This window comes from Heteronotia binoei, chromosome 14 (genome assembly GCF_032191835.1).
Source record: "Heteronotia binoei isolate CCM8104 ecotype False Entrance Well chromosome 14, APGP_CSIRO_Hbin_v1, whole genome shotgun sequence".
Classification (NCBI taxonomy): domain Eukaryota; kingdom Metazoa; phylum Chordata; class Lepidosauria; order Squamata; family Gekkonidae; genus Heteronotia; species Heteronotia binoei.
In genome coordinates, this window is record NC_083236.1 from 32,701,666 (window position 1) to 32,721,431 (window position 19,766).

Genomic DNA, 19,766 nt, shown 5'->3' on the forward strand with positions numbered 1-19,766 from the left:
AGAAGGAACTCCTTTGCATATTAGGCCACACTCCTCTTGTGTAGCTAGTCCCTCCAAGAGCTTACAGGGTTCTTATTCCAGAGCGTACTGAAAGCTCTTAGAGGATTGGCTACATCAGGGGTGTATGGTCTAAGATGCAAAGGAGTTCCTGTTACAAAAAAAGCCTGCTGATCAATGGTGAGAGAACATTCAAGATACTGCACATGGTAATGACAGTAAAATATGACCAGGAGATCTTGCAGGGGGAAGGGTTTTTCTCATCAGAGGCATCAAATTAAAATGGCTCAAGAGCAAGACAAGCTGGGTGGTTTGCAAGTTGAGTTGCCATCTCCAGGTTAGGAAATTCCTGGAGATTTGGGGGCAGAGCCTGTGAAGGGCATTGTTTGTGGAGGAGAGGGAGCCCATCACTGCAAACATTTGTCTGTTTAAGTAATATGTCTTGTACCTTATTGTTGTTGTAGGTATTGAAGTCTACGGTGTTGTAACTGAAAATGTATAAATAAAACATTTTTTAAAAATGGGCGTGATGCCATCTTGCTGATGCTGCTGTAGCACTTCAGTGTCATGGCAATTTAGAATGTTAAAAAAAAGATTGTGTTGTGCAGTGGAAAAAAGCAAGGGGGAGGAAGTGGCCTTGGAGAAAGTGCTACGGACCTTTTAAACAGCACACACCCGTAATTTAGAAGTGCAACAAATGGGCTGAAATTGAAAAAAAAAAAAAAGCAGTTTCCCTCAAAAGCAGCTCAACCACACTGGGTTTGTATGAACAGGTAAATATATTCTGCTAGCAGCCTGTTACTAAAATGGGTCTGTCTGAAATGACAGGAAAAAAAAAAACATTAGCAACCAGTTACTAAAACAGAAGCAGTTTGAAAAGGGTTCCCAGAAGCCTGTATAAACCACTACTTGCTGCAGGGAACTGTCTTAAAAAAAAGAAAGAAAGCACATGTTACTGTGTAAAGCTCTTTGTACTGTATAGGGATGGCGCCACAGAAATGAATGAATGAATGTGTGAATAACGGAAATGATAATAACTGCATGCCATCAAGTCACAACCGACTATGGCAGCCTCATTACCATGGGGTTTTTAAAGCAAAGAGATGAGCAGAGGTGGCTTGCCATTTGCCTTCTTCTTCAACAGCAACCTCAGTCTTCCTTGGTGCTCTCCCATCCAAGCACTAACCATGGCTGACCCTGCTTACCTTCCATGCTCTGACAAGGGACATTTAGGCTGCTGCAACAAAGAGTGCCCAGCTTATTCTGGGCTAAGGTTGAGCCCCAGAAGTTGCTGATAGCGCCAGAACTAGATAGATAGATAGATAGATAGATAGATAGATAGATAGATAGATAGATAGATAGATAGATAGATAGATAGATAGATAGATAGATAGATAGATAGATAGATAGATAGATAGATAAATTTATTGTCATTGTTCTCCACAAAAAGAGAGCAACGAAATGAGGTGCTCTTCTAAGGCATGGAATGTCCCACATGCCCATCAAGAACAGGGGTGGCTTTTCGGCATGCATAAAAGGCCTTTCACCAAATTCCCCTCCCCATTGTTCTGGGGTTAAGGAAAAGGCCAAGAGTGGGAGCATTTAAGCAGGCATCCTAAACTATAGGCTGTATGGAAACAAGCAGGGCTTTTTTGTGTAGCGGGAACTCCTTTGCATATTAGGCTATACCCCCCTGATGTAGCCAATCCTCCAAGCGCTTACAGGGCTCTGTGCAGGGCCTACTGTAAGCTCTTGGAACATTGGCTATATCAGTGGGGTGTGGCTTAATACACAAAGGAATTCCTGCTATAAAAAAAGCCCTGGAAACAAGGCTTTGCTGGTTTCCACATTTCTTTCATCCAGACTTGTGGCTATTCAAGGCAAGGGTGTGCAGCGGAGATGTGCAGTTTTCATGTGAGAAGCACAAAAAAGAAGCAGGAGAGACGCCATCCCTGTTTGACTCTCTGAAGGCACCTGTGATGGCCACACCCTGAATTTAATAAATATTACGGACTAATAATATTCAGGCCCTGAATTTACAGGCCAAAATCCAAACGACAGGCTAAGCATGCTTCTGCTTTCTGTGACAGTTTGTGGTTATATACTGCTGGACCCTCAGATAATTTTTGCAGAGCTGCAAAGAAAGGATTCTTGAAGTGTTTCCTGGCATATGAAAAAGGTACTAGGGTAAGAAGAGGAAACTAGTTCAAAGGAACCATCTTGGGGGAGGCATGTCAGTCTAATGTCAGATTCTGTTAAAGCTGTGCCACAAGGTGGGAGTTGGGCAAATAAATCCCTTGTCAGTCTCTGCAGCATTCAGGTGAAAGTCCTAAACTAACAGAATCCACTAAAAGAAGCTCTGGGTGTTGTCCATAGCAGGGAATTATGGAAAATGTGTGGGTTGGAACAAGCCTGAGAGAGTGTGTCATGTGTGACGGGAGTTTGGTAATTCTTGTGAATTGAGTCTGTGTTTTTCTATGCAAACAACTCCTAGTTGGTAAGTGAATCCCTCTATTATCTAAGCGACCACAAACAGAGTGTGAGGGAATGAGAGTGTAGTTTTTGGTCAGGGGGAACGAAAAGACATTGGAGTGTAATGGATACAATAAGAGGTTATAAAAGGAAAAGGAGTAGAATCAAGAATAAGAGTAGAATCAAGAATAAAAAAGTAGAATCAAGAATAAGAAAAAACTGCATAAAAGGGGATGTGTTGACATTTTCTTATGCTGCTATTAAAACTGACATTTAAACTGACAATATGCTGTTCAGGGGTTTTGAAGCCTGATGGTCCCTAGAAAAGGGGGAGATGCTGTCTCCTACCTGAAAAGAGTCAAAAGAACACTAAAAAGTGAGTATTTGTAATCCTTTCCCCAGAAGAAATCCGGGGATAAGCAGAGAAATCAGAGTATGGGGGCAGGAAAAGCCCTAGATAGAGATAGATTAGAGAAAGTGGAGAAGATTGTGGGATGGAGGAAAAAAGGGAAGTAGGTGCCTAGATCCCCCAGCATACCGAAGGTTTCACAGACCAGAAAAGACACATGGAGGGGGAAGGAAATGACTGCTAATTCATCTCATGTAAAAGAAAAGACTGTCTCTTTCTCTCCTCTACCCATTGTCACTTAAGTTTTGAGGTACCAGGCATGTTCTGAAGGAAGGAAGGAAGATCCGAGTGAAAAATGGACCAGTCTGTGCAGAGGTATCAGAAGATGGAGTGTGAGTACACCTTGCTGGTTCTGAAGAGAGTGTGTGTTTCGCTGTGCTAGAAATGAGAAGCATGAGCAAATTATTCCCCAGATCTTAGAGAGAAAAGAGAGACTGTGCCAAAATTAGTGAGGGAAAAAAAAGGAACAATTGCTTTGCTGGTTGAAGGAACCTGAAGCTAATGTGAATGGGAGCTGGCAGGGAAGAAACTAGCCTAGTGGAGAGGCTTAAGTCCTCAAAAGAGGAACCAGCTACCCAGTCTTGTGGTTAGTGGCTGGAGCCCATGTAGTCCTGAAACAGAAGTTTGAGAGGGACGGAAGAGGGTCTCCACAGAGGGCCGTAGATGAAGAAGAGCTGTTGGACCTGAGTTATGTTGAAGGTGGCAGGTGTGGGAAAAAATAAGCATAGGAATGAAAAAGTAGTCACAGGGGTCCAAAGACAAAAGCAAGCAGATGCTGTGGAAAAGTGTCTCCTGATGGCAGCTCCCTGTTCTACCCACCCCCCTTGCCAAGCAAGAAGAGAGGGCTAATTCTGATTAACACAATAATTTGAACCCTGTTGCAGAGCTGCTATAGCAACTCTAGCTATGGTTGCAAAGAGGAGCTTGCAAGCATATCCTGCTAAAAAGAAATTGAACTCAAGGTGCAAGCTGCCTAAGATAAAAGTGTATGCGCAAAGAGCTTCGTATGGGAGTGAGAAAGTCTCCTCTAATTCGTATCTAGTCTAGCTGCATAAGCATACAGACTTTGCTTTAGCAAAGGGGGGCAAAGTGGTTTCTAGCACCTGGGCTAGACAAAGATTGAATTTGCGACTGACTGCATCTAGCTATGTGTTTGCTGCTGAAGAGTGTATGGTTGAAAACCGATAAGCTGGAAAAGCTAATGGACTTAAAACTAAGGGCTACCCTAGTTTGGAATGCAGAAGAGGAATTCTGATGGTTCGAGCAGAATGGGTGTTGTAACAGCTTGGTTTGAAATTGTAGAGTCGTGAGCCTTGCCCCATCATGGTCAGTCCAAGTCACTAAGTGCCTAACAGCTTCTGAACAAGTCCAAGACAATAGTGTAAACAGACCCTAATTATATTTTCAAGGTCCAAGCTGTTGGTCAGCTATGGAAGGAACAAGTATTCATGACTGGAACGGGTCAGTCCAATCGTATAGAAGGAATAAATCCTAGCTTTGCTAGTAGCTCTGGAAAGCCCCCTACCCTACCAAAGACTTTAATGTCAAGTTTTGAAATGCCTGCAAATTCTCAATACAGTTAAAAGAGAAATGCTTTGCTGCGTTGCTGCTTTCTACATTTATGTAAGCTTCAGCTTGCACAGCTCATCTGTCTCAAGCAGGAAGTGGAGAACGGAGAGTGTAAAACTGCCATACAAGAGGAGGGAGCAGCTGTTCCAGTACTGATGAGATGCAAGAGAAAGAAATCAAGGGACACTTGCTTTACATTTTTAGTTAGTAAAAGTTAGGAAACCCCCTGGGAAAGGAAAAGGATTTTCAGTGAAACGCTGCTCCTGGTATTTCCAAGCGGGAGATGGAAACAGAACTGTTTGCTGTTATAATATAGTGGGTCCACATACACAACACTGCAATTGTTTGCTAAAGAGAAATGTTGCAGTCTTTCTGAAATTGCCCCTTACAGATCAGTAAGCAGTAAGATCAGGAGCAGAGGTCCATCAGTGGCTATTAATCACAGCGTATTGTTGGAACTCTGTCTGAGGTAATGTGCTCTGAATTTTTGGTGGTTGGGGGGGGGCACAGTGAGAGGGCTTCTAGTGTCCTGGTCTCACTGATGGACCTCTTGATGGCGCCTGTTTTTTTTGGCACAGTTTTTTTTGGCACAGTGTGACACAGTTTTGGACTGGATGGGCCACTGACCTGATCCAACATGGCTTCTCTTATGTTCTTATATGTTCTTAGTCGTGCTTTGGGACTCTTGCTGGGACCAAGAGATGACTGATGTCCTAAGACGTCTGTGTCCTAAGAAGTCAATGTTCTGAGATGCCAAATGTCCTGAGATATTTCAAGATGAGCAGTGATTTGTGCCATAAGATGACCTTTGAAGGAGAAGTTGAGTATGCCTAAGGACCCAGAAGCAAGCTGAAGAAGTCCATTCCAGTTTGAGCTGGAGCTGTTCCAGCATCCCAGTTTCCTGAGACATGACTGTGTTTGTGTCAAGTTTCCTTACCAGAGAGGTTCCAGTCTGAGAAGCTGAGAGAGGTTCTAGTCCAAGAAGCTGAGAGAAGTCCAATTCCGAGACTGTTCGTATGGGAAAAGATCAAAGATCCATACAGAATTTAGAAAAAGCCCTGATGGGTTCTTTTCGTGAGTGAATGTGCCATCTTGGAAGACTGAGCTATGAGAAAGATTTGTATCTCTATTCAGTGTGTTTTATTTAATGCTAGGTTATCTATTTCCAGTGCTGGGAAAGTAATTTTGCATTGTGTGTGTGTGTGTCATTACAAGGTATAAGTGAGTAAATGCAAAAAGCAAAAAGGGAAGCCTAGGGATTGTTCTCCTAAACTGCACATGCTATTTTGTCTGTTTCTGTGTGAAGAAATTGAGTGCAGCCGGATGAAGAATGCTGGTCAGCCCTTTGTGAGTCAAAGGGATATTTCCTTAAAAGGGACCCTTTTGAGTAATCTTATAGAATTGCCTTACTGAGAGAAGTAATAATTACAGAACTGTTTCAGATTCTGAGGGAATTGTGTGGAGGCTTATTTAAACTATTGAATATGTCTGTGCAATATTATAAAGTAGGGTTGCCAAGTCCAATTCAAGAAATATTTGGGGACTTTGGGGGTGGAACCAAGAGCAAGGTTGTGACAAGCATGACTGAACTCCAAAAGGAAGTTCTGGCCATCACATTTAAAGGGACCACACACCTTTTAAATGCCTTCCCTCTATTAGAAATAATGGATAGTGGCACCTTCTTTGGGGGCTCATAGAATTGGACCCCCTGGTCCAATCTGTTTGAAACTTGGAGGGTATTTTGGGGAGATGCACTGGATGTTATGCTGAAAATTTGATGCCTCTACCTCAAAACCCAGCCCCAGCCCCCGCCCCAGATACCCACGGATCAATTCTCCATTATACCCTATAGGAATTGGTCTCCATAGGGAATAATGGAGTGCCCGGCAGACATTTCCCTCTCCCCATTTTTCTGATGACCCTGAAGCAGGGGGAGGCCCTCCAAACTGGGGGATCCCCTGCCCCCACCTGGAGATTGGCAACCCTATTAGAAAGACAAATAGTGAAAGGAGAGAGGGAGAGATTCCTTTTAAGACTCCAGGTCAGAATTTTGAAGAGTTCATAGCTGAGAGATTTTTGCCTCTACTTACAGATACTCCTGCTATCCTCCTTCACCGCGATACATCTTAAACTCTAGATTAATATAAAATGGCTCTGTTCCATTGGTTTGTAAATTGTGCAGTCATTATGTTGTGCCTGAGGTTTGTTTATACTTATAATCAACCTCATGCAAAGACTGTACAAAGAGTAGCCACTATGGCAACGTGTCAAAGTGTTGGTTATGTGCACATCAAGAGAGGGGGCCAGATCAAAAAGAGGCAGTCCCTATATTTGCAGAAGGATGGTGGAATTATACAGAATTAGGTGATACTGGGTGGTTTAGTGCCCCTGATTCAAATGAAGAAAATGATACTACGACCCCACTGCCTACTATAAAAGGCGTGCAATTACAGGCAGCAGCTTTGTGCATGGAAAATATTAACAGAGGAATAGAATTAGGATATATTTATCTATCAGATTGCCAGGCTACAATTCAATTAAATGAGACCAAACCTGGATGGGAAAGCCAAATATGCAATTATGTGACTTTACCTCCACATCAAGTGAAAGGGTGGGGGTGCCAAGGGATGGCTTTAGGGAATCTAACCATTAATCTTGATAATCATGGAATAGTGTTTAAAAACAATGATACACATTGGGGCCCTCATTCTCAGTTATCTGTTATGTCTTTGTTTTTGGCAGCCCATGCTGGCTTGCCAAATACATCCTCACCCTTAGATAAATTAGATTGGGTGAATGTAACCTGTACCCGAGCCCGAGCTGGCTCCATAAGAAAAAAAGGGTGTGTTATAATAACCCCAGGATTGTTCTGGTGGTGTGGAACTCTGATGTACTTTAGCTCGTTTAGTCCCTGACACTGAGATAAGAGATAAGATTGAGTCACATGAAGTTATGAATATTGGTAGTTTTACACACAAGTACCCAAGAGTTGACAATTGCTTAGTGAAACAATCAGGGGGATTTTTCTCTAGGAAGGAACCAAGACAAATGCTAATTGGCATACTCCTGGTCCTGGGTAAAACAGTGGTGACAGAAACTATCTGAATGGGTGCATTATAATTAAGATATGGAAGAGGAAAGCCAGGAAAGTTCCTCTGTGCATCAGAGACAGAATTTACCTTCGCTTGGTTTGTTTAAATGCCCACCTGTATTGGAATGAAATAAACACACACCTCAAAAATCAACATGCTTTCTATCCCTGGAGATATCCCTGCCTTTTATGAAAAAGAAATGTAAAGTTTCCAACAGCTGGCTAGACTTTGCAAAGGCTTTGTAGTCAGTTCAGTCAGGAAGTTCATGGATCTTGGAATATGAAGGCCTGTTCTTTTTACTTCTCACATTGTTAATTCAGTTTATCCTCCAATATATCTGTCAGCTGTGCACGTAAATGCTTCCCAAGACTTATTTTGTGTATCCCAAGTGTAGACCGTTTTGCTATAAACATGCACTCCCAAAGGACTGGTCTATCAACAAATGTTCACTATGCCAGCTAAGCAGAGGCTCTATTTTAAAAATACAATAAAATATATTGAATTGCAGCAAAACAAGCAACTCATAAAACTTCTACTGTGCGGGAATTGTGTAAATGAGTGAGGACAAAACTAAACAAATAGAAACAAAAAAACTAGAATAGTTTCTGGAAGAAAAAAACCAGAATAGTTTCTGTGAATATCAGCCAGTTTGAAATGTCCACTGAAATGCAATCACTTAACACAGAATGGGGAATTCTGCCGGAGAAAATACTTTACACACATCTTCATGGCCAACTAGAAGCAAGGGCAAACTCGTGTCCATCACAGGGCAGCTGCTACCTTTCAAAGTGAACATATGAAGCTGCCTTATACTGAATCAGACCCTTGGTCCATCAAAGTCAGTATGGTCTACTCAGACTGGCAGTGGCTCTCCAGGGTCCCAAGCTGAGGTTTTTCACACCTATTTGCCTGGACCCTTTTTAGTTGGAGATGCCGGGGAGTGAACCTGGGACCTTCTGCTTACCAAGCAGATGCTCTACCACTGAGCCACTGTCCCTCCCCTGATGGCACATGGCCTCAATCCTGCTTGGACCTACATCACAGCGGGCTGAGACACTCTTACTTCTCTCCTGCCTCAATGCCTTTTCAAGTGCCAAAACCATCTAACTGGCCTCCCAGCACTGATTGTCATCTTGATTGCTAAAAATCGGGCCAATACAGTTGACATCTTTTGGATATCTAAGTTGCCTGTGACAATTATGTCTTGATTTATGTGTTCACGCCATCTATGCTGCCTTAAATTAATTCTGATCTAATAGCTTAATTGTTTTAACTGTTTGATTGTTTTATTGCTGGTTTTAATTGTTTTACCATGTTGGAATCCACCCTGAGCCCATCATGGGAAAGGGTGGACTATAAATTTACAGAAATAAAAATATAAATAAATAAACAAATTTGATAACCTCTAGACAAGTGGGTATATATCCTTTCAAGAGCATCTGCCTTCCTAACCAACACCACCTTTCAGTTTGTTCACTTTCATCCATCTGATCCAAGACAAAGACTCCTTTAGCTGAAGGGCTTGGAGAAAGACATGGAGGTGGGCATTATCAACATTTTGACAACAGCCAGCTCTAAAGCTCTGGAATATGAAAGGGCAAGTGGGAAGTTTGTGACTTTTCTCTGTGATATAGAAGCTCATTGGAACTGAGCCGCAGTGACAGTACTGGTTAGTCCATTCCTTGTTTCTTGCTAAAGTATAAGGCTAACAAACTTTGTTTGTTCAAATTCTACCCTGCCCTCCCTGCAGGCTCAGGGGCCAGGCAAGTTACAGAGTAATTCATGAAGTTATTCTGCTATTTCAGAGTACTGATTTGGTCAGGTAGCTGTTTACAGGTAAGCAGGACAAGGATGCTGTGAAACCAGTGATTAGATTTCCCAAAGGCCTTTTGGATCATAATTCCAGCCAAAGATTCCAGTAGCGATTGGGGCTATTGGGTATGTGGGGGGGAGAGTGTTAACCCCTTCAAAACTGGTCTCCCAATGCTATTACAACCCTAACAATAAAAAAAGACTGGCAGAAGACTAACAGTATGGTTTCAAATAGCAAAACCACATGGGGATTGATGGGTTAAAACCCTCTCTAACCTCCCGACACAGGCCTGATCCCAACCGGGGGCCTCAATGATTGTAATGCTGTCGCTGAAAGATTGATGCAGATAATAGATTTCTAGTTTAATTGCAAGTCAACATTAATTTTCAATAATGTTTGTAGACTCTGGGTTAACTTTATTTGCAATTTCACTGCTTTTAAATCATGTTGACTCTTCTCCAGTTATTGGTGGCTTGGTATAATTTATGTTTATACACTTGAGCTAATTTTTAATTCCTTCTGAGGAATCACTCAGCATTACGGCTTTACAATCTGTATGTTATCTTGTTACAGTGATGAAGAGCCCGAAATACTTTGGGTTTCCAGATAATACTGTCTGAAAATATTAAAAACACTAGCTGTGCTGTGCAATTCTGGGCATCTATAGGCAAAGATCGAAAGATATCCAGGGACCTGAATTTTCACCAGCCTCTTGAAAAACAAGTATATGAATCAGCAAATTGCCTTCTTAGACCTTTCATTTATTTTCCAGTTCTAGCAGCACATACTTACCAAGGCAGAATGGGTTGGTAGGGTTGAAGTTAATGGCAAACTCATGAGAAACCTGGAAAAGAAAAGGGAGGGATTTAAACCTACCCATCTTGCAAAAGGCAGACAGAAAGGCAAGTGACATCCAGCTTCAAGGGAAAGTCTCCTCAAGTGCTTATGTAATTCCAGAGTGTGCTGAACCAAACACACATGAGAAGTTCCCTCCTACTGTACCCCAAAAACATGGCATTGGACTAGGGTTGTGAAGATAAAAACCCAAAACCAGTATGTTTTCAGTTTAGCTATATTGAACCCTAAAAATATCAGTATTTCCTAATATTCCCAAATCTCAATATCGGTATGGTATTTGGATTCAAGAAATATTTTGGAAACCAGATTTTTTTTTTATCTGGGGGCTCTGGAGGCACTGGAGGTACTGTTTTTTTTAGTTAGAAGCACCAAAATTGCAGTGCCTCTCATCAACCCCCCCCCCCCAAAGTTTAAACAAGTTTGGACCAGGGGTCCAATTCTATTGGTCCCCAAAGAGGGTGCCCCATCCTCCATTAATTTCAGTGGAGAAATTTTTTTAAAAGAGATTGAGGAGTTATGCAGCTTGGAGAAAGTTTAAAGGGACTGGAAGCCCTTTAGTTGCCTCTAGAATTCTCCTAGCCATGTGACTCCATGGCTTGGAGAAAGCATTTAAAAGACTGATCTCTGTAAATACCCTTTGTTCATCTATTCAATGGTCCTGAAAATCCTGAATACTTTTGGAATTTGGGGTGCTTGGCCATTTCGGATAGATAAACAATCTAAAGGTGGCTTACTCAATACCAGAACAACATCAATAAGGTATTTTCCAGGTATTTTTTCAGCTCGGATTTAGCCGAACACACACCTCTACATTGAACAATCTTCAGCTTCCCCTAACTTGTTCACACAACAAGGCAGGGGACAGAGACTGTCTGGGCTGTTAACACTGGAAGACACAACTATATTACGTGGGTTAGCCCCATCTCTTTATGATGCCCTTTTTTCCAAAGGGCTTCTACAAAACTGAAGGCTACAGAAATTGCTACATGAGCACACCTTAAGAATGGAGGATCAGTTGCGTTTCATTTCATTTTGATTCCTAAACAAACAATATATGATACTACAGTTGATCTTAGCCAAAATAAATGAATTCATATAAACAGTATATGAATCTCATGTTTCCCCATATACAAGCTCTACTTTCCTCTCAGAACTGCAGGCTCAGAGTTTTTCTTCCTTATTGACCACACAACGTTGAATCCTTTGCACTATCCAACTCAATCTCACCTCTGTGTAACCCCCTTCCTGCCTCTATTGCCAGTGGGAAAACTGGAATGATCCTACCCAAAATTTTCTCATCCTGATATATTTAAGCCAGTTAAAGGGACACACACACACACACCTTGATACAGAACTGTCAAGTGGGCAGATGAACACAATTCCTACTTCCCCTAAGGTGGAGCTGTCTCCACTACAGCATTAACACTGTGGGGGAGTGTGTGTGTACATTTTTAAAAAAAATCTATGAGAATTTTTGCAGAATTTTGCAGTCCTTTTCCCAGCTCCTCCAAAGAAGCTTGTTTGAGGTTTCTTTTTACGGAGCTGCTAACATTTCAAGATGTTCTCTGACATTTCCAACGCGACTTTTTTTTTTTTTGCCTGCAAAATATCTTATTCATATCAGTTCTTTGAATGTGCTTTGTGGTACCATAGCAACAAGAGCATCAGCAGAACAAAGCATGATTTATATGTCTCTTATCTTTAATGATCATCCCCAGTTCCTATGCTGGTCTCCTCTTGTACAACAGCCACACATTTGGGTGTTGCCATTCACTGCCCACTGCAGTTACAGACTGTCGTCCACAAAGATGTGGCAAAAATTTTAAAAGCAAACATTCTCCAAAGGAAGAGAGAGAAATAGTTCACAGACGCTTGATAACAATAACATTCTAAGGTTCCTCGATTCTGCACTGCAATTTTCTTTTAAAATTCCACAATGAGCAAATTGAATAAATTATGCCCACAAAGTGAATTTTCAGACAAGTACTGAATGGCATGTTGAAGACAGTATACTGGTTTCCCTTCAGTTCCCTTCTGATTGACTCTCAGTCCAATTTACTATACACACACAGACTTTTTATTGGCAAATGGAGATTAGTCAGCCATAAAAAGGTAGCGTCTTTTGTACTTTTAGATGAAGAAGCAAAGAATCAAGGCCCAGGAAATTTGCATTCAAGTTTCCAGCATCTTTAGTTCATTTATTTAGATATTTATGCCCCTTAGTAAAAAGGTAAAGGTAGTCCCCTGTGCAAGCACCAGTCGTTTTCAACTAAGGGGTGACATTGCTTTCACAATGTTTTCACGGCAGACTTTTTATGGGGTGGTTTGCCATTGCCTTCCCCATCTACACTTTCCCTCCAGCAAGCTGGGTACTCATTTTACCAACCTTGGAAGGATGGAAGGCTGAGTAAACCTCGAGATGGCTACCTGAACCAGCTTCCACTGGGATCGAACTCAGGTCATGAGCAGAGGGCTCCGACTGCAGTACTGCAGCTTTATCACTCTGCGCCACAGGGCTCTTAACACCCCTTAGTACAAATCAGCTTATTACATTAGACTCCCCTCCTCCATTATATCCTCACAACAATCCTTTGTTGTGGTTTAGGCTGTGAGAACAGAACTGACCCAAGATCACCAAGCGATCTTCCAAAGCAGAGTGAGGATTTGAACCTGGATCCTTCAGATCCTAGTCCAACTCTTTAAACAACTACATCACACTGGCTTCCAAATTTAATTTGAAAGCAGCTGAAGGAGGGTAAATTGGACCATCCCCCGCTTTTACAACTCCAGATCATGTGAAGTGATGGTGTCGCTTTACTCTGCTCTGGTAAGACCTCACCTGGAGTATTGTGTTCAGTTTTGGGCACCACATTTTAAGAAGGATATAGACAAGCTGGAATGGGTCCAGAGGAGGGCGACAAAGATGGTGAGGGGTCTGGAGGCCAAGTCCTATGAAGAAAGTTTGAAGGAGCTGGGCATGTTTAGCCTGGAGAGGCGGTGGCTGAGAGGTAATATGATCACCATCTTCAAGTACTTGAAAGGCTGTCATATAGAGGATGGTGTGGAATTGTTATCTGTGGCCCCAGAAGGTAGGACCAGAACCAATGGGTTGAAATTAAATCAAAAGAGTTTCTGGCTCAACATTAGGAAGAACTTCCTGACTATTAGAGCCATTCCTCAGTGGAACAGGCTTGCTCAGGAGGTGGTGGGCTCTCCTTCATTGGAGGTTTTTAAACAGAGGCTAGATGGCCTCTGTATTTGTGAGGTATTTGTGAGTTTCCTGCATTGTGCAGGGGGTTGGACTAGATGACCCTGGAGATCCCTTCCAACTCTATGATTCTAGGGCCATGGTGCTAGGGGCATTAACCCTTTCCCTTAGTATTATTTTCCAGAAATTAGGAAATTGCCTTTTCCCCATACTAAGGTTGCCAGCCTCCAGGTGGGGCCTGGAAATCCTCTGCTTTTACAACTGATCTCCAGCTGGCAGAGATCTGCTCCCTTGGAGACAATGGCTGCTTTGAAGGGTAGACTCCATGCCACTGTACCATGCTGAGGCTCCTCCCCTCCCCAAACCCCACCTTCTCCCAGATCCACCCCAAAAATCTCCAGGTATTTTCCGACAGAGATCTGGCAACCCTACCCCATACACTAGGTAATCTAATGAAAAGTTTATGCTCGTCTGAATCTAGGTTGGGCGGGGATTTATATGTGGGTAAAGGAAAGGTCCCCTGTGCAAGCACCAGTCGTTTCCGACTCTGGGGTGATGTTGCTTTCACAATGTTTTTGCTGCAGACTTGATATGGGGTGGTTTGCCATTGTTTTCCCCAGTCATCTACACTTTCCCCCCCAGCAAGCTGGGTACTCGTTTTACTGACCTCGGAAGGATGGCTGAGTCAACCTCGAGCCAGCTACCTGAAAACCCAACTTCTGCCGGGGATCAAACTCAGGTCGTGAGCAGAGCTTAGGACTACAGTACTGCAACTTTAACACTCTGCGCCATGGGGCTCTTTTATATGTGGGACATGGCATCAAAGAGAAAACTTCATGCCTTTGGACCAATACTTGGCACTGGTTCAGCTCCTCCACCCAGTGTTTTAATAAATAAAACTACTCAATATTTATATACCATTTTCAGTGTCCAAAAACTTCACATTTATTATCACAATAATCTTTGCAATCGCCTAATTAGGTATTCTTTCCCACATACTGCTGACTGGAAAATACACCAGCTAACAATCAAAAATGAAGACTCAGGAAACCTTGTCATAGCTCTCCCCCTCACCCCACCCCCCAATCTCCTCTAGCTGTGCCTTGAAAGACAAAGACAACACCTTTCAAAACAGGGCAATTCTAAACCAAGTTATGCCTTTTTAACCCCGGCAAAGTCAACCGATTTAGAAAGACACAGCTCTGCTTGGATTCACCTGAACATTCCTTTGATAGACAGTCTTAAGGAGACTTGTTTTTTAAAAACAAATTAACTTGACTTATTTGCTCTGTTTTACAGATTTCTATTTAGATATGCCATGCAAATTAGTTTTGCAAATTTCACTTGTGACCTCTGGTCAAGGCAATAAACAACATTCATTCAAAATTTGCACACTTGACAGGACTTGATGCAGAATTTGGAACTGCTTGTTATGAACTTTGTGTATTAGAGAAGGCGATAAGGAAATAGGTCAGAGAACTTCCAGAATAACCCTAATCTCAAGACAGCCACTGCTGGCCAGAGCAGAAAATACTGAGCTGGATGGACTAATGATCTGAGCTGGTATAAGGCAGCCTCACATGTATCCAAGTGCAAGGCCCTGGGCTTTTTTTTATAGCAGGCACTCCTTTGCATATTAGGCCACACACCCCTGATGCAGCCAATCCTCCAAGAGCTTACAGGGCTCTTAGTACACGGCCTACTGAAAGCTCCAGAAGGATTGGCTACATCAGGGGTATCTGGCCTAATACATAAAGGAATTTCTTCTACAAAAAAAGCCCTGGAAGGTCTATGCTGGGCTTCAAACTGGTGACCTTAGGGATCTCAGGCAGAATTTGAGAAAGTGTACTGCTACCCAGGTCTGGCCAAAGGAAGGGATTCTAGAGAGAGAAACCACGCTAGCCAAGGAATCCTTCTTACACCCACTGAACCAAGTGTGTCAGTGGATATTCCTTGAGCCATATTTATTCACTTATGTTATTTATAGTCTTCCTTTCTCATGGCAGCTTACACTAGGACTGAGTCCCCACTAGCCTTGTCCCAGTCTCATACTCCTCTTCTCCGTGGGACTTCCATCTGATTTCACACAAGCTGCCCTGGGGCTGCAACTTGCTCTGCCTCTTTCACAGGGCAAGCAGAGCTTCTGCTTGGCGTGCAAAAGAGGTGGAGCAAGTTGCAGTCCTGGGGCAGCTTGTGCGAAATCAGAAAGAAGAGGAGTATCAGGACAAGGCTAGTGAGGAATCGGTCGGAGTAAATCAATAACATTCAAACAGGATGGGATATTCAAAAAATACTGAAATAGGATCTGGGTTGTAGAAGCAACCAGAAATGTAAAATAACCAGAGTTGAACGAAAGCACAAGTGTTAACATGATGAATTAAATGATGCAACATTACAAAATAGGATCCAACTTACAGAAAAATATAAACAATAGTATAGACCACAGACTCTAATAATTTCTTCAAGTAACTCCGTGAACTATTTTGAATGGTGCTACCCTATTGCCTACATGGAAAAGCCCTGTGGAATTCAATTTTGCATAGTTTGCAGAAAGCCAGGAGAGTGGGAGGTTTCCTGATTTCCTTGGGCAGACCATTCCACAAGGTGGTGACCACAATGGAGAAGAGACGTGTATGGGCAGTTGTTGATCTTGCCCGTTTGCAGAAAGCTTTGGGTCAGGTCTGCTCACTGAGCTAAACAGTAAGGAAAATTGTTCTTATTGCATACAGACTATCTTCACCTCAACCTGAAAAGATTCAAAGCTCCTTGTTTTGTGGGAATTTCAAGGCAGTTTCCTTTGGAAGATGATTTTTTTCTCCATGGCATGACAAGAAGCCATCCAGATCAGCTCAACGCCCCGGGTGACCTTTGTCCATCCACTCTCTGCTGTTGCCATGTCAGTATTTGAAGGCCAAACTGGACATTACACCTATTTCATGGCTGTCACACAAAAGCTACAAATTACTGTCACACAAAAGCTGCAAATGTCCCATAGGAACTTGGTCCTGATGTCTTGTGGGGACCTGCTTTGGACCAGGACCGGGCAGAGGGGCTTCAACTTTCAACCTCCCCCACCATTTTCCTGATTGGAAATGATTCTAGAGGAGCATTGAGAGCCTGCTTGTGAAAGCTGTATGTTTCTGTTGTGGTCACAATATAGCGGTAACACTTAATTTGATCCTGAGCCAGTGGGTTAGAAGTTGGAAGTGCAGGAAACCTGACTCTTGTCCCCTCTTGATCTCTCAGGAGGTGGATGTCTGCTCTAGGATACCACTTCCATTACAAGGGAACTATGAAGGGCAATGTTGTTCAGCAAACCTTGGCTTGTGAATGTATCTCAGCAAACCACAGTTAGGAGAATCTACAGTTCTCAAACTAGCTACGGAACTCTATTTCAGAAAACACCAATTTGTCAGACTGCCTACCCAACAAATAAAGTTTTCAGCCACACATCAGAGGATAGTGTGTTGTCATGTTATCACAATCATTCACTTCTTGGATTGTCTCATCCACACAGGAAAATCCAGTTGTGAATGATTGCTGTAATGCAATACAGCACAATATCCCAGAATGAGTGAATGCCTTAAGAATTAAGAATGTCGTAATCAAACCATAGTAGTTTTACCAAGGGGTAAGGATAAACTTTTATATTACATAAAAACACCTTCTGTCCCAAATCCTATCTTGTCCTTTCTCCCCAGAATGAACTTTCCAACTCACACACTGCTCAAATGCATCCAATGCTCCATTGCTTGGCCGTATAATTTAGAAAAAGCTGCTGAAAACTTCATTCAAACCTTGCATACAGATCTGGACACTAAGCACGAAAATACATACAGCTGTGGAAATGGATTTACCTTCCAGTCTGGTGGCAACTGGGCACCAAATCCCAAGGCAGGAAACATTTTATCTCTACAAGATATTGGGGGGGGGGGGGAGGTGGATAGAAAGAATGAGAGAACAAAGCAGAAAATGAATGTGGGTGAATTCCTGGATGCCTCCGCACCAGCTTACCCTCAAAACAATGTCAAGATCACTTCAGTTACAAACCTATATTGCATTTTAAAAGATAGCTTGAATAAACATGCTTAAAAAGTTTAATGCAGAAAAATATAAATTGTGCAGAAACACAAAGAAGGAAAAGAACTGGAAAAATAGCCAGCTTGTTATAAGATCTTATAGCTCAGGGGTGGCCAAACTGTGGATCAGGAGCCACATTTGGCTCTTTCAACATATTCTGTGGCTCCCATAGCACCCACTGATCCATCAGCTGGCTTGCAGAAGGCATTTCTCTCTTTAAATCACTTATCCAAGCTAAGCCAGCCAGCAGCTTAGAGAATGCATTTAAAGTTAAAGTTGCTTTCTTCCCTCTTCTCCCTCCCTCCATCTATTTTCCTTCCTTCCTTCCTTCTCTCAAACATCTGATGTTCATGTCTTGTGGCTCTCAAACATCTGATGTTTATTCTATGAGGCTCTTACATTAAGCAAGTCTGGCCACCCCTGTTACAGCTGAATCTCTGCCGCGCCTGTTTCTTGTGGATTACCTTTCTTTGCCTGACCTTGCCCAGGGACACAAGCCTGCTCTTATGCCAAACTTAATGTTACACTCTGTACAGGTTTTCCACAAAGACTTGCAGTCATACTTCAGCAGCAAGTTCCTGGTATTGTCTGACGAAGTGTGTTTGGCCCATGAAAGCTCACCCCTTGAATAAAGCTTTGTTGATCTTAAAGGTGCCACTGGACTCCAACTTAGTCCCTGGTGCTGACAATGAATTTTCTGTAAACTGCTTTGGTTTCCCACAGGGGATTAAAGCAGCATATAAATGATTAAATAAGCAAACTTCAGCTGCTGCTGATCAAGACAAAGTGTCAGAGAGATACACAGAGTACTGATGCTTTACTGCATTGAAGTTCTTCTGGTTTTTGAAACCCGATTATGCATTTTGTTCATTTCCCCATGACCGTAAGTGCTAGAAACTTTGGAGACGGGGAATAAGAAAAGGTTGTTAGAATCCTGCATAGTGTGCCAGATAATAAATTCGAAATGGAATACACAGACCCATGAATATCTCATACAGTATCTCTGAGATGGGCTTTTAATAGCTGTAAACTGCTTTGGGGATTAAACACGGCCAAAAAGCAGGGTATAACCAAAATGAATAAATAATACACAGAGCTCTGTAAATAGCACTGATGGACCATCTAATGTGAATAGGAGCAGCATGGAGAATTCAGTGGGGAACAGAGGGATACAAGAAGAGGCATCATGGCACAGAGTAAGATCAATGTAGCCCAGTATTCTGCTGCCAGAAAGGCCAGTCAAGGCACAATGGTTTTTTCCTGTGGTATTTGAGTATACTGCCTCTGAACTCAGAGATGTCATTTATTTATTTGTTTTTATTTTATTTAGAAAACTCATACGCTGCCTCTCCAAAGGCCTGCTTGGAGTGGCTACTGATTAAAAAATGATATTGTAATAAAATGATATAAAGTACTAACACATCAGCAACAAAACCATCATAAAACACTAAAGCATCAGCAATAGATCAACAAAAATAGTCTTGAATCCACAAAAATCATTGCAACATGTAGAACATATTGAAGAATTTGGATCCCTATCTGGCTATAAAATTAACAGGAAAAAAGGATAATGATTAATACAACAAGAAGAGCAACAGAGCAAAAAGTGATCAACAGCCACTGATCCTATTAAATATTTGGGAATAAATGTGACTGGGCAACACTGTAATCTTTTAAAAAATAACTACCAGAAAATTTGGAAATCAATTCAAGCAGATTTATTAAGATGGGGGGAAAACCTAAAAATCTCATGGCCAGGAAGAATCTCTGCAATTAAAATGAATGATTCTACAGTTAAAATGAACTTTTTGTTCCAAATGTTACCCATATTCATAGAAGAAAAAATGAAAAAGTGGCAAAGACAGATAAATGGATTTATATGGAGCAAGGCAAAAAACCCCAGGTTGCCTACCTGTAACTGATGATCTTCGAGTGGTCATCTGTGCATTCACACTCATGGGATGAATCGCCAGCGCCGATCCCCGATCGGCAATGCCAAAGACCGGGATTTTTCGCTGCCTGACCCCGGCAGGCATGCGCAACAGCCCCAGTGTGCATGCCCACCTGGTGGGCGCGAATATCCCACCAGTTCCTTCCCGCCACCACCTATCAAGAGTACCTTGGCCAGCAGTAGAGGGGAAGGAGGGCGGGTAGTGTGAATACACAGATGACCACTCGAATATCATCAGTTACAGGTAGGCAACCTGTTTATCTTATTCGTGGTCTCTGTGCTTCACACTCTTGGGAGATTAGCAAGCTAGGCTTACC

The 19,766-nt window shown here is 42.3% G+C and overlaps 1 protein-coding gene across 2 annotated transcripts in view; it reads right to left on the reverse strand.

Moving 5' to 3' along the window:
- The window catches only part of CPNE2 (copine 2), a 147,533-nt gene that overhangs the window by 14,035 nt on the left and 113,732 nt on the right, over positions 1–19,766 (reverse strand). For both annotated transcript variants that reach the window (XM_060253957.1, XM_060253958.1), the window contains exons 12-13: positions 17,276–17,330; positions 10,145–10,196 (exon numbers count right to left, since the gene is read on the reverse strand). In XM_060253957.1, the coding sequence (XP_060109940.1) occupies positions 10,145–10,196; positions 17,276–17,330 (107 nt within the window). The remainder of the gene's footprint in view (positions 1–10,144; positions 10,197–17,275; positions 17,331–19,766) is intronic.